This window comes from Chaetura pelagica, unplaced genomic scaffold, assembly GCF_000747805.2.
Source record: "Chaetura pelagica isolate M959 unplaced genomic scaffold, ChaPel_1.0 scaffold144, whole genome shotgun sequence".
NCBI lineage: Eukaryota > Metazoa > Chordata > Aves > Apodiformes > Apodidae > Chaetura > Chaetura pelagica.
In genome coordinates, this window is record NW_009952978.1 from 208271 (window position 1) to 224385 (window position 16115).

At 36.6% G+C, this 16115-nt stretch overlaps 1 protein-coding gene across 1 annotated transcript in view; it reads right to left on the reverse strand.

Moving 5' to 3' along the window:
* Window positions 1-16115, reverse strand: part of CNTNAP4 (contactin associated protein-like 4) — a 179892-nt gene that overhangs the window by 109061 nt on the left and 54716 nt on the right. Inside the window, exon 4 of the mRNA XM_009996385.1 lies at window positions 2983-3130. Coding sequence (XP_009994687.1) covers window positions 2983-3130 — 148 coding nt within the window. The remainder of the gene's footprint in view (window positions 1-2982; window positions 3131-16115) is intronic.

Consider the following 16115-nt stretch of genomic DNA (forward strand, 5'->3'; position numbering starts at 1 on the left):
ATGACATCCTGGAGTGTAGTAGAAAGGGTGTGATTAGTAGGTCAAGGGAGGTTCTCCTCCCCCTCTATTCTGCCTTGGGGAGGCCACATCTGAAATATTTTGCCCAGTTCTGGGCCCTCAGTTCAAGGACAGGAGACTGCTTGAAAGAGTCCAGTGCAGAGCCACAAAGACGATTAAGGGGGTGGAACATCTCCCTTGGGAAGAAAGGCTGAGGGAGTTGGGTCTCTTTAGCTTGGAGAAGAGGAGACTGAGGGGCAGCCTTATCAATGTTTACAAATATGTTAAGGGGGAGTGTCTGGACGATGGAGCCAGGCTTTTTTCAGTGATGTCTAGTGATAGGACTAGGGGTAATGGGTACAAACTGGAACATAGGAGGTTCCACATAAACATAAAAAAACCCCGTCTTTACTGTGAGAGTGACTAAGCACTGGAACAGGCTGCCTAGAGAAGTTGTGGCATCTCCTTTGCTAGAGACATTCAAAACCATCCTGGACGCATTCATCTGTGATGTACTGTAGGCGATCCTGCTCTGGCATGGGGGATTGGACTAGATGATCTTTTGAGGTCCCTTCCATCCCCTAAGATCCTGTGATTCTCTATGATTTTGTGAGTTCAATGCCCTTAGGGCAGCTAGGAGGACTCACAGTAAGCTTACTATTCTTGATTTCAGGAGGGCAGATTTCAGCCTCTTCAGGGATCTGTTCAAGAGAGTGTCAGGAGATAACATCCTGGAAGTAAGAAGGGCCTATGAAAGCTTACTGGTATTTAAGGATCACCTTCTACAGACCCAAGAGTGATGCATCCCAGCTCGGAGGATGTCTGATAAAAACTCCGAGAGGATGATGAGCAAGCAGCTCCTAGAACAGCTCAGACTTAAGAAAGAGGAAGACTACAGAGAGGCTGTCCAAGCACCTAGAGTTCAGATAAGGAGAGGCAAATCCCAGACAGAATTAAGTCTCAGCAGGGATTCAAAGAGCAATAAGAAAATCTTCTATAGATATGTTGGGGATAAAAGGACAACCAAAAATATAGGTCCTTTCCTGAAGAAAATGGGAGACCTAGCTACACAGGATATTGGCAGAGCAACTGATGTCTTCTGCCTGGATTTGTGCAAAGCATTTGACACTGTCCCACAAGACAACCTGGTCTCCAAACTGACAGAATATGGATTTGACTGATGGACCAGTAATTGTCTGAATGACTGCACCCAGGGAGTTTTGGTCAATGGTTCAGTGTCCAGGTGGAGAAAAGTTACAAGTGGTGTTCCTCAGGATTCAGTACTGGGACCAGTGCTCTTTAGCACTGGTTGGAGACATGGACAGTGGGTGTATCCTCAGCAATTCTGCTGACAATGCCAAGCTATGTGGAGTAGTTGACACTCTAAAGGGAAGGGATGCTATCCAGAGGGACCTTGACAGGCTGGAGAGGTGGGCCAGTGCCAACCTCATGAAGTTCAACAAGGCCAGGTGCAAGGTCCTGCACATGGGTCAGCGTAATCACAGACGCAAATAGAAGCTGGGAGGAGAATGGATAAGAGACCAGCCCTGAGGAGAAGGACTTGGGGGTGGTAGTAGATGAGAAGCTCGACATGAGCCACCAGTGTGTGCTTACACCCCAGAAGGCCAACCACATATTGGGTTGCATCAAAAGAAGTATGGCCAGCACAGCAAGGGAGGTGATTCTGCCCCTTTAGTCTGCTCTGGTAAGACTTCACCTGGAGTACTGCCTCCAGCTCTGGAGTCCTTATCACAGGAAAGAAATGGAGCTGTTGTAGATGGCCCCAGAGAAGGGCCACAAAGATGATCGAAGGGCAGGATCACCTCTGCTATGAAGACAGTCTGTGAGAGTTGGGACTTCTCAGTGTGGAGAAGAGAAGGCTCCAGGGAGACCTTATAGTGTTCTTCCAGTACCTGAACGTACAGGAAAGCTGGGGAGGGGCTTTCCACCAGAGAAGGTAGTGATAGGACAAGGGGTAATGGTTTTAAACTGAGAGATGGGAGATTTAGGTTAGATATTAGGAAGAAATTCTTCACCATGAGGGTAGTAAGGTGCTGGAATATGTTGCCTAGGGAGGTTGTGGAAGCTTCCTCCCTGGAGCTGTTCAAGGCTAGGCTGGAGGAGGCTTTGTGCAGCCTGGCCAAGTGTGGTCCCTGCTCATAGCAGGGAGGTTGGAGCCTGTTTATCTTTAAGTTCCCTTGCAACCTTAACCCTTTTATCGTTCTATGATCATAAGAAGCATGAATTAAGGATGGAAGTGAAAAAAAAAATGAAAAAAATGCCATCCAAACACTAAAAAACCCAAAGTACTTAGTTTGCTTAAAATAAACCCTGTTTCCCTCATGGAGAAAAGATACAGAGAATAAAAAGCAGTAAGCAGCTTGCTAAGAGGAATATATTGTTTTAAAGACCATGGATGAAGAACTGTGGCAGGAAGATAACAGGAAGGGTTACACTGTCCAGCAGATCAATGCAACCATAATACTTATGCATTTATCTTTAAAATTATTATGTCGCTTAATAATGTTTTATTACTGACACAAAAACTTTTCTGAAAGTGCCCTTTAAATATGTAGCAACTATGAAGTATCCTTCAATTGTATATTTGTGGGTCTATCTTGTATTTTTTGGACTCAGGAACAAGACGGTATATATTCAGAACTGTAAACATTTTTCAAATTCTGCCCTTAGGTAGAAAGTATACCATGTTAAGATAGAGGTTCTAAGACTATCAAAAAAGAGTTCACAGTTAATATGTTCCTGAATTATGTTCACATCATTTGTTCCAAAACAGAAAGAACTGGAAAATATGTACCACATATTGTTAGATGATGCAGAAACAGTGAAGTCTGCACATAAAACTTATTGAATCACTTTTATTCAAGGTTGAATTTAGATTTATAAATCTACTTTCAAGTGTAATTTAGATAACAAAAGAAAATTATTAGTAATTGTTTAATTTAGCTGATTCAGCAAAACACTTACTGTATGTGCATCCATAGAGTTCAATGCGCATTCCTATTCTGCCACTGGGATTCCAGTCCAAAGGCACAAAACGGAGAAATCTTGCATTAATGGAATGATGAAGCTTGTAGTATACAACACTGTCAGAGTTTTTATTTCCAGAAAAGGCCTAGAAAAAAAATGAAAAGAAAATCAGTCACATCCATATCGAATACAGAAATATATGGAAGTATTGTTGATCTTTTAATTTTACACTCTCATCTGTCAAACAGTCAAGCATGGGTGTAAAATGTAACCAACAGTGAATTCCATAGGACTGACTGCTCAATCTTGTTTACTCTTCTGGACCAAGTGTTAAGTCATCTGCTCATTCAATACTGACAAGACATTGATTGAAAAATATCACAGCTTCTAAAATTTAAGTTAATGAAACATTTAAAAATGAAACACTCTTTTCACAAAATGTGTAGAACACTGGCATTTCAGTGAATTATACCATCTAGTACTTCTTCCTAGTAAAATAGAATGAGGTCTATGGCTACCTCTTACATAAAGGTTAGATAAATTTTATTGCAAATCTGTGTTTTTAATGTGCAGTTCTTATACTGACAGACCATAGTATTGAAAGACTCTGGTTTATAACTAAAGAATACAAAGAATTAAAAAAAATATTTTAAATCAATGTTCTCTTAATAGAGAAAAATCTAAATTTTGTATTTTTTTCAGGTGAGTAATAATTTAAAAAATGGTATTATTGTAGAAACTTTTTTGGCAACATTTAACTGGTAAGACTACTTTCTCTTTTTGTTACATAATTAAAACAAAAAGAAATAAAAAGTAATGTAAAGAAGCATGTAAAAGATTTAGAGAACTATAATCATTAATATTAGCACCCTAGAGACTGGAAAATATCTACTGATTTTGTTACTTACATGTTCAGGTGTTCTGTGGACCTTTTCCTCGTTGCCTGTTTGCAATATGTGATGATGAAATAGTTTGTTCAAACATTTGGATCTAAACATCTGATATATTAGATAGAAATAACTCTCTGAAATATTTTGATGAGCATTATTAAAAAGCTGACACATTTTTGGATGTATGGACAAAACTTTTGCTATAGCTATAAGCCAGAGATGTTGCAACTACAGAGGTATATAGAAACCAGAACCTTTAGCTACACAGCTTTTCTTTCCACAAGGTTTTGAAGCAGAGATAAGCATATTGCATGCATATATGATGCTCCTATACATGAATCTTTGCACCTTCCCTCATCTGTACTAGTAAAATTTTAATAATCTATGAACATTCAATAAAAATTAAAACATCTTGTGAACAGGCTCATTAGAGCTAACTTATTAAGCTAGTAATAAGCAATAAGAATTAGTGGCTCTGAATGCCCATACCACTTTCAGCTTCATGCTTTATAATTTCATTATCTAAGTGGGTGAAAGTGGAAACATATTAAAACAAACACTGAAAAAGAGCTACTGTTCAGAGGGTGAGATACTTACAGACTTCTTGTCCCTTCCAGTTCTTATTTTGCTCTATAACAAATGAAGCAGCCAATGAAAGTGACAATTAGTTGGCTGACAGAACCAGAGTACAGGTCCAAGAACTTTGAGTACTTGGAGTTACTCACTGTGAGTAAATGGAGTTTTTCATTCTTATTTAAATTTTTTCCAAAATAATTCTTGGAGTGCAACAACCTCATGAAAATTAGTTTTTAAATTTTGAGTACAGAATATGCATTGCTAGATTTTTTTTGTTGCAGGGTACACTTAAAGCATGTGTTCTTAATTTAAAATTGTGGGTTTTAATTCAGAAACAGCCTAACAGTAATCCAAATGATTCCTTAAACTATTCCAAATGGTCAGTTTAAAAGCCAATATTCTTAGCTTTCAGTCCACAAAGATTTTATCTGGGAAGAGCCCATTTTTGGGGTGTATAAATTTAATATTAAATGGGTCTTTATTGCTTGTTTTTAAACACTCTAAAGGTCAAAAAATATAGTTAGGTACTTCTTGTTTGGTTGTTTGTTTTTTGTTTTAATTCTTTTCACAAGGAAGAGAAGGAAATCAAACAGCTTTTCCTTCAGACTACAAATACTAGCCCTTCATTCTTGTGGTATTAAGCGAACATGGCATTATTCTAGATTATGCAGAATCTTCACAACCATAAAGGCAACTGATGGCTAAAAGGACTCAATGCAACCTTCAGTTAATATGAATGTTAAATATAATCAACATTGTTTGCATAAATACTAATAGAGTTGTAAAGCTAGCCTCTGCCTACTGAATCTTAGCTGATACTCCTACATACACTATATTATACTGTTTTTTTAATAGCATGAAAACATACTATTTTTCTCAACATTTTTTTTTTTTTCCTTAAAGAATGCTGTTTTAGAAACTTAGAAACACTGTATTATGCATTAAGCAGCAAGGACACTCAGCAGTATAAATGTGTAAAGTAGATAGCTTTTAATCACCTACATTATTGCATGAAGGAAGAGTATCATGGGCTGAACTAAAGCCTGCAATGAAAGCCTACACTCCAACTTGCTTTTAACCCTCCTACTTGATTTCTAACCCTGTAGTTTCTTTACTTAACCCCAGTTTGGAGACAGAATTATTCAGGCTATTTTGGCATCAGAAATCACACGTGTATTCCAGACTGTGTTAGTAAAATCAAATCCTGTGTGTAAAAGAGCATAATGAAGCTCAAAACAATTGTGAAGGCAAACTTACATCAAAATAAGTTAAAAAAATGTCTTTGTCAAATTTTTGAGATATTAATTTATTCATTTAATTGAAACATAAAACTTTCTTTTTAGGAGGTTCTTTGTTTCCTTTTCCATCCTCTATCCAGAAAGCTAATGTGTTTTTACACTGCTGTAACACCAGTTTCATGTCTAAAATTTCCTCAACCAGTCAAAAAATCCTCCCTAGGTAAAGTTATGTATGAGACTTCACTCTGTATTCTGAGCCATACTTTAAATTATCTAGAAAATATGAGGATTATTTATTAATACATTAAACACAATATAGGACTAAATAATATACACAATGTTTTACATATATTCTGAACCTGTCGTAAGAAATATTATTGTATTTATAATAAATATTACTTAATTGTAAATACAAATATTATTATGTTAAATAAGTGTACTTACATGCAAATTCTCATTTCATGTGTAATGACAGAACAAAACCTGGATAGAAAACATTCATACATTCTTGTTCCACTGCTTTTAACATCTGTGATTTGCATAGGAGCGTGCTTCATCTGAAAAGTTCTGATGCATTTATGCACTTTGTGCGCATAATCTGACCATTGCTTTGGTCAAAAGAAAAATAACAACCCAGCTGTAGCAAGAACCTAATTTACAAGCAAAGCAGTGGAATGATCTTTAAATCACTGCTATGCTGCAGCTATGACTAATTAGTGTCAGATATATTCAGGCCATGCACAAGTTATTATGTTTGACCTTTCATTCAGCTGTTTTTCCAGTCTATCAGCTTGCTCAGTTACAGTGGAGTTTAGGCTTCTTTGCTTTTTTGTTTCTTTGTTTGCTAGGTTTTTTTATCACATAGATATTTCTAATGCACTTGCTTAAAAGATTTCAAATGTTGGGGGCATACTGATTTCATCATTTAATATTATAAACCTAAACAATGTGATTCAAAAGATACAATCAATTTGAATACAATGTTATTTTAAAAAAACAAACAAACAAATAAAAAACACCAAACAAAACAACAACAACCAACCAGCAATGAAAAAAACAAGAAACAACAACCAAATCTATTAAAGTAGGGATTTCATCCCTATTTTCATCCCTACTTTATATATAATTATATTTTTTACTTAAGAGTTTTTGCAACCCACTGAAAGGGTCTTAAGGGATGCTGAATTAACACATGATGTTATAGAATTTGCCATTAAAGTATAAATTTTAATAATTTGGATCAAGAGCTCAGAATTGGAGTCATACATTTCAGGATTGAAAATGTTACTGTTTTTTCTTTATAGAAAAATAATACAAATCTCTCATTTAATTATTAGTCATCTCTGAGTGCTAATAAAATTATAGCAGGAAAAACAGACTACTGAATGTTTAGAATGTTTCAAAACAGCAGATAAGCAGGAAGAATGTAAGTACCTTTTGACAAAATTATATATAGATAACTATCTCAAATCAGTATCCAAAATAATTTTCTGAAAACTCCAGAACAATGTAATCAGTTCCCACCTGTAGTATCTTGTTGTTTATGGTAGCACATTAGGGGGAAAACTTTATTACACTGAACATGTTGACCAGCATGACTGTGACCTAATCCTCTTTGCTCTCTACTGATATTCCTTCTTAGATTTAACACTCAACCTCCTTATATTTATGTTTATGCTACATACCTCATAACCATACCCTGTTACATGTATTTTAATTTGCCAATTCATCCTTCTAAACTTCTTTAAGTTTTGTTGTTGTTTTTTTCGGTTGGTTGGTTTTTGTTTGTTTTGTTGCATTTTATTAATACTGAGAAATTTTAACACCGTACAAGTGTTCTGGATGATTTCCAGCTTTAATAAAGCTAAAAAACCCCAACCTTAAAATTCTCAGCATAAAAAACTGCAGGCAGTGAAGGATGCAAGAAACATATCATACAATTAAAATGGTCAGGAAAAAGATTGATATGACTAAAGAAATTATTCTATAATTGTCCTGGTTTGAGCCAGGATGAAGCCAATTTTCCTTTTCTGATTTTTTTTTTTTTTTTTTTTCTTCAGTAAGCTTTATTTTAACTAGCAGAAGAGCCCTCCAACTAAGAATTATTAGAGTGGAATGTTTTCCTTACTGCTGGGTCCTCAAGGTCGCATCTTTACTCTGCCAGCTCAGACACTACAGGGAGATCTATGACCCCTCCCATAGGAGGCTGAATTAGACAGACAGAAAACTGACCAGAGATATTCCATTCCATATATCTATGTAAGCTCATAGGAAAGTCAGAGATCACAGAAGACAACTTCCTTCCTGCTTCTTCTTCCCTTCTCTTCCGTCCATGGCCGGCATCCAGGGAGGACTCCGTCCATCCATCACCATCAGCCCCCAGGCTCAAGCTCTCCTGACCCTCATCACTCTTTGCTTTCTCCAGCAGCAGCTCTGGGATTTTTCAGTACTGTTCACAGCTCAGGAGTATGCTGTGGGAGGTTCTGGGGTGGGGGGAGGGGAGAGGCTTCTGCACATATCTGAACATATTTTGTATATAATTGTATATTTTTTTTTCTTTTGTCATTAGTGTTTAATTAAAGCTGTATAGCTTAGTTTTCAATCCAGCCAAGTCTCTCTCTTCTTCTCTCTCTCCTTCCCTACCTGGGTGGAAAGGGGAGGGGATCGAGAGCATTGTTGTCAAACCTGAGTCAAACGGTGATGATAATAAATATCAACTACACTCAATTTCTCTATGAACTTGTAAAGACAAATTGTTTTTTTTCCCAGTTTTTCCTTTTGGGCATTGTTAAAAACTAGCTTCTTCCCCAAGACTGGAAAACTAGGTCTATACTCTAACTAAAAATTATGAAAGACAGCTAAACATGAAAACCAAAATAAGTCAAAATATTTAAACTTCACACAAAATTATTGAATAAGCAAACCACGACGTACCTTTAATCAATAACTGGAGTGTATTTTGTGCAAAATTAGTTTTCATTCTACTTTTGTACTGAAAATAATCCCCTAAAAATGTCACTCAGGTAGAGTTCTGTAAGCAGTGAACCTGTGTTTAGCTTAAAAGATTAACTAAAAAGAAGATACATGATCTTGAAACAGCCTGAACTAAAAGCATCTGTAAACTCATTTTAGAGAACAGAACTGCTTGAAATTATGAGACCTCTATGAATATCTAAACACTGAAAAAAATGTGTCATTATCAGAAATTCTCAGATAGAGAAACTTATTAAAAAGCAGGTCAAATGTTCAGCACATTGTGAAACAGCAGGTTGAACATCTATATAAAACTATATATCCCACCTCATAGACTTAAATCAATGCATTTCCTCTTTGGTGGTATTAATTTCCCTGTAATTTTTAATAAAACATAAATGTTACAAGGTTCAATATAAGTAAAAGGTGAAATTCAGAAACTACTTTTTCATAGTGTCTGTAGACTTTTTCATATCTCTGTAGACTCTGTTCTAGACCTTCTGTCAACAATGGGGTAAAATCTAGTTGTTGGCCAGTCATCAGTTCTGTCTCTCAAGGCTCAGTTTTGGGGCTAGTCTTCTTCAGTATCTTTATCAATTATCTTCTTGAGGGGATTGAGTGGTCCCTCAGTAAGTTTGCAGACAACACCAAATTGGCCTGGAGTGTTGATCTGTTTGAGTGTAGGAAGGTTCTGCATGAGATCTGGACAGGATGGATTCAATACGGCCAAGAGCTAGGTCCTACATTTTGGTCACAACAACCACAGGCAATGCTACAGGTTTGGGGCTGAGTGGCTGTAAAGCTGCTATGCACAAAAGGAGCTGGGGTTGCTCGTGGACAACCAGCTAAACATGTGCCCAGGTAGCCAAGAAGGCCAACAGCCTGTTTTTCATTTTCATTAATTATCTGGACATGATGGGGCAGAGTACACTCTCTGCAAGTTTCCTGTTGACACAAATTTGGGAGGGCTGCCTGATACATGAGAATACTGTGGTGCAATCCTCAACAGGCTGGAGAAATGGGCCAACAGGAACTTCATGACATAGACCAAGGAGAAGCACGAAATCACACATTAGACATGAGCTAGTAGTATGTCATAATTGTGAGGAATTCTAACCAATTCTAATTGGCTGAATTAGAGGTAGTATTGCCAGCAGGTGGTGGGAGGTGATCCCATTTATTCAGCAGCTGTAAAACTAGATATGAAGTACTGCGTCCACTTGTGGGCTTCCCAGTACAAGAGAGAAAAGGACATACTGGAGAGTCTAGGAAAGGGTCACAAAGGTGATTTAAGGACTGGAGCACCACCCAGAGGATGAAAGGATAGGACTGCTGAGACGGGCAGCATACAGAAGACTTCTTATGTAAAGCAATAATATTTTTCCAGGGACCTTGAAGAGATTGCTCTAAGAAGTAGAGACTTCATCCTTGGAGATCTTCAAAAGCCCTCAAAACTTGTACCTGGGCAACCAAATCCAGGCAACCCTGCTTAATCAGGAGTGTTAGGCTAGATGAGCTCCAAGGATCCCTTTCCAACCTCAGTCAGTGTTTATAAAATTGAGGTTCTCTGTCGACTTTTTTTTTTTTTTTTTTTTTTTTTTAACCCAGGAGGAAGGAGACAAAAATCCCAGAGCTCGTAATGTAATACTAGACTGAAATCCCATTAGAAACTCTGTGAGGCTCAAGCCTTCAGGTCCATATCCTCCATGCTATGGAGGCTAACAGTGTTAACTTTTCCAATGCAATGCAAAGGAGTGTACCAAAAACTTGATACACAAACCACACTTCAGAGATATATATTCCATTCAATGCCTTCTGAATATTAAATTGATGCTTGGTAATCTGAAATACTGTCTTTTTGATCCTTTCTTCTCCTTTCTCTTTCTTTTGCCCAGTTTCTATTTTATTACAGGTTGAGAGGAAAATGGGATGAGAACAGCCCTGAGGAAAAGAACTTAATGGTGTTGGTTAATGAAAAGCTCAACATGAGCTGGCACTGTTCACTTGCAGCCTGGAAATCCGACTGTATCCTGGGCTGCATCAAAAGAAGTGTGACCAGCATGTTAAGGGAGGTGATTCTCCCATCTGCTCCTCTCCCATGACACCCCACCCAGAGTACTGTGTCAACTCATAAGATGGACATGGGCCTGTGGTATTGACTCCAGAGAAGGGCCATAAAGCTGATCAGAGGAGTGGAGCACCCCTTCTACAAAAACAAGCTGAGAGAACTGGAGTTGCTCAGCCTAGAAAAGAGAAATCTTCAGGGAGACCTTACAGCAATTTGCAGTATGTGTGGAGGGCCTATAAGAAACCTATGGAGAGACTTTTTATAAGGACATGTAATGACAGGAGAAGGAATAATGGATTAAAACTGGAAGGGGGTAGATTTAAGAAAGATGTAAGGAAGAGGTTCTGTAGTGTGAGGGTGGTGAGACACTGGAAGAGGTTGCCCAGGGAAGTTTTGGAAACTCCATCCCTGGAACTGTTCAAGGCCAGGTTGGTTGGGGCTTTAAGCAACCTGGTCTAGTGGGAAGTGTCCCTTCCAATGCAGAAGGGTTGGAGCTAGGTGGTCTTTAAGATACCTTCCAACCAAAATCAGTCTATGAAGATGTTAAGCCTGTATTTCCTCTTCAGATTTATTCCAATCTTGATGTTAAATTTAAACAATTTGGATTTTGCAGTTGGTGATGTTTGTGCAGTTTTGCCCCACTTCTGTCATCTCTACCAGTTTTCCTTCCTCACAAAATGTCATGAATAACAGCTGAACACTGTTTTTCAGTGGCTTGAACTGGCTTGAACAGTGTATCTATTGAGCATCTACTAAATCCTCATGCTGTTCTGCTAGCCTTCCATCCGTGTCAGTCAGAAACAGTATATGGGGGTAAACTGTATCAATAGTCTTTAAATCTCCCTCTCTTTTTTCTTAACATTAGATTAGTATTTTATGCACTGGGACATTGTATCATGTTTCTTTCTTTTTTACCTTTCATGGTGTGAATGAAATATCAGCATAACTTTATATAAAAGAACAGCTTCAGAAGTAGAAGGTCACGAGAGCATGAGAAAACATTTGCCAGATAATTCATCGAAGGTGACAAGAGATGTTTATGAAAGGACTCAGCACTAAAGATTCTTTGTCTTTCTGTTTTTTTGTGGGTTTGGTTTGTGTTTTGTTGTTGGGATTTTTTTGAGAAACAAACCTTCAAAAATTTTGTTTTCATATAAATAAAGAAAAGGAAGATTTTTATTGTTGAAAAATAAGATAACAACACAAGTATGTAGGTTTTGTTTCTTTTTTCCAGCAATAGCAATTGGATACACCATTTTTTCAACAGCATTGCAAGGATGTGGAGGTAGAGCATGAATCTAGGGCCCGTCAGTGGTGATTGCTAGCCAGGAGAGGTCTAACATCAATTAACTATGCTCCTTTGGAAATATGGTTAATAAAAACAGTGTCTTTTGTTTGTTTGTTTCCATCTCCCTTCCCCTCCCCTCAGCGGATCTGAAAGGAAAACGTATTTCATCGTCTAGATGTCATGGAGTAAGGAATAATGTATGCATCAAAGATAGTTTAATATTAACCACCAGAGACAACTACTTCTGTCTACCCTATTTCCTGTCTCATCTATATGCAGTATTAAATTGTATGTGAAGCAACTTGTCACCATTGGAGGGAGCCCTTCTGTTAGTAGAACTCAGCAAACCATTGAAGTTTTTAAAATTCTTCACAAGAATTATCATAATGACTCTTTTTTATTAATTTCCAATATCACAGAATCACATAAACATAGAATATTATGGAAGGGACCTCTGAAGTTCATAGAGTCTAACCCCCCTGCCGAAGCAGGACCAAAAAAACGCACAACTAGGGCAGATCACTAAGAAAGGCATCCAGACATGTCTTGAAAGTCTCCAGAGGAGACTCCATCACCTCTCTGGGGGGCCTGTTCCAGCGCCCTGTAACCTTCAAAGTAAAAAAGTTCTTCCTCATGTTGAGGTGGAACTTCCTATGCTCAAGTTTGAGTCCATTGCCCCTTGTCCTATCAGAGGACACAAGTGAAAAGAGCTTGTCCCTGCCTTCTTGATGCCCAGCCCTCAAGTATTTACAGACATTAATTAGATCCCCTCTCAGTCTTCTCCCTAGACTGGAAAGTCCCAGGTCTCTTAGCTTTTCCTCATAAGGCAGGTGTTCCTGTCCCTTAGTCTTCCTCATAGTCCTCCACTGGAAACTCTGAAGTAGATCCCTGTCCCTCTTGAACTGGAGAGCCCAGAACTGGGCACAATACTCCAAGTGACTTCTCACCAGGGCTGAGTAGAGGGGAGGAGAACCTCCCTCAATCTGCTGGAGACACTCTTCCTAATGCACCCCAAGATACCACAAGGGCACATTGTTGTCCCATGGATAACTTGTTGTCCATGAGAATTCTAAGGTCTTTCTCCATGGAGCTGTTCTTTAGCAGATCACCTCCTAGCTTGTACTGGTGCATTTTGTTGTTCCTTCACTCTGCAGGATTCTGCACTTGCTCATGTTGAATCTCATTAGGTTCCTCTTTGCACAGCTCTCCAGCCTGTTTAAACCTTGCTGGATGGCAGCGCAACCTACAGGTGAATCAGCCAACCCTCCCAGCTTCGTGTCATCAGCAAACTTGCTGAGAAGACACTCTGTTCCATCATCAAGCTCATTGATAAAGATGTTGAACAGGACTGGACCCAGCAAAACTATTACTCTTCATTTTTTCATACCTAACCACATATACCTCACAGATATTCCATAAAAATAGAAAACTGGAATATGTTTCTAAACAATTTTTATCCTTAATTACTTTAAAATATTAGCTAATTCTAAAACTGTCAGATTTAAGGGTGCAATGTACTTCTTACTATATGAAATTTAGATAGAATTCATGCTTATACTTCCATACCATAACACAGACCCTATCAGAAAAATAAATAAATAAATAAATAAATAGAAATCAGGAAATTTACAACCAAAATAGCTGTGATGCAACATCACTGCATCTACTGAAATGTCAAAATAGTACATGGGAATCATATTTGTTCAAAGCAATATAAAAAATCTGTCTTTATATTACAGTGCAACATTCCATTACATACAGTTTAGCACTTAGTTCTGAAATGAAACTAAATGACCAAAAAGAAAGGAAGGAAACCCCATTAACTATGCAACATAGAAATGGCAGAGCAAATGCTTTGTAGCTATTACATCCTGAAGGTCACTGGCAATATAAGACCTCAACAAAATGTCTTCCTACTAAATTTATTTGTGTGGCTTCTCATGTATGAAGTCTCACCATTTCTAACTGCACGTTATGAAGATGCATGTATATGCATATTCTGAATGCATGTATATAAATTCTTCTGTAACTCATCATTCACAATAGTGTATAACGCACCAAGTTACTATAATGATCATCAGCTTATTATGCTGCTACAAATTCCAAATTAGTAAAATATGTCGCCCATTCAATAATAACATTCAGTGGCAAAGTCTGAATTCAGTAGTAGTAGTTAAAAATTAAAACCAATGTGTAAAGTATTTCCTTTAGATACGTAGTACAAAAGTAGAAGTTCAGTTTTCTGGAAATGTCAGCACTCACAGTGGCTGCACTGAAAATAGAGGGGACAACAGGATAATCCCCCAAATTCGTGTTTCCTTGTGATATTCTCTAGATATATCTCATCAAGTTAAACAGCCTTCTAGCTGGCCTCTTCTATTATGGTGTTTAACCTCTGCATTGGAATAGAATAAAACTATCTTATTAGATAGACTTACAGAAACCAAAGAGGAAGTGAAATCAGAGTTATACTTAATTGATACAAGTATTGAAATGATAATTCAGATAAAACTAAAGATTAAAACATATAAGTTGCTTAATGTTACCAAACACAAAAATTTAAGCTGATGAACACCATTGTCTTTTCTACTATGTGTTCAGAGAAAAAAATCAAACAAGTGTTTTGAGCTACTTTTATTATCTTCATAGCTTGAATTAGAAATTGTGGAATAGTCAGGTTGAAAACCAAACCAAACCAACCAAAAAAAAAATTAAAACAAAACAAAAAATAAAATATCAGGAGATAGTGATAACTTCCTTCTGATTATGAATAAGGAAAGACTACCATGTGGAAGTAAATATTTCGTATTTTACGATTCCGTGAGTTACTTCTAGTTTTATCTGTATATTTGATCTAATAAAATAAAAATATGTATTTTTTGCATTTACGAGAAACAATTGCAAGAATTTCAATAAGGTTAATATTGTAATAATTTATTTTATTAATACCTTTGACATGTGTTGTAACCTGTCAAGTCTCTTGAGATGTAAAAAAACCCTAACTGGGGAAAACACATTCCCAATTTTGTTCAACTTAGTGAACATGGAGCTTAAAAACACTAGTAATGCAAGCAAAAGAGGCACAGACATTGTGGAATGAAGTCATGTACCACTCACAACTGCAGAACTTAGTTATTCATGAGGATAAAAGTAAAAATAAAGTTCTGTCTTAAAAATCAGAGACAAGCAGTTACAGTAACCCAAAGTGGTGAACTGCTAATGCTAAAAAGAAATCCTCAATCAGCACTAAAGATGTAGTGATTCTGTTTCAAACCCATATGGAAATGCAAAGTAGTAGAAAAAAAAGTCTATAAATTTGACTGAAACAAAGCAAGGAAAAGTTTTCTAAAGAAAGTGATCTGCACATACAGAATCAAATGGTATAAACTTCAGCAAAAGGTCACTTGGCCTCCCAGGAAACCCTTTGCTGTAGCTTATCTTAGCAGAATAGATTCAAATAATATTAGTCATTTATTCAGGTGAGTGAGGAAGGAGAGGAAAGACAGAAATAATTTTCTAAGTCTTGTAAAAGATATGAAGGTAGCTGGAAGACTGTGATGATTTTGTCTGGCATAGTAAATTTTCTTTATAGTAGCTAGCATGGGACTAAGTTTTGGATTTGGACTTTTTTCAACACTGAAAAAAAGTGTTGATAATTCAGGGATGTTTCTGCTAGTGTTCAGAAGTCAAGACCTTTTCTGTTCCTTTCACCACCTCACCACCAAGTAAGTCTGGAGTGCACAAGAAGCTGGTAGGGACACAGCCGGAACAACTGACCCAAACTGAACAAAGTGTTATTCCATACCTTATTATGTCATTCTCAGCAATAAAAGTAATAAATAAAATAAAAAAATAAATAAAATAAAATAAAATAAAATAAAATAAAATAAAATAAAATAAAATAAAATAAAATAAAATAAAATAAAATAAAATAAAATAAAATAAAATAAAATAAAATAAAATAAAATAAAATAAAATAAAATAAAATAAAATAAAATAAAATAAAATAAAATAAAATAAAATAAAATAAAATAAAATAAAATAAAATAAAATAAAATAAAATAAAATAAAATAAAATAAAATAAAATAAAATAAAA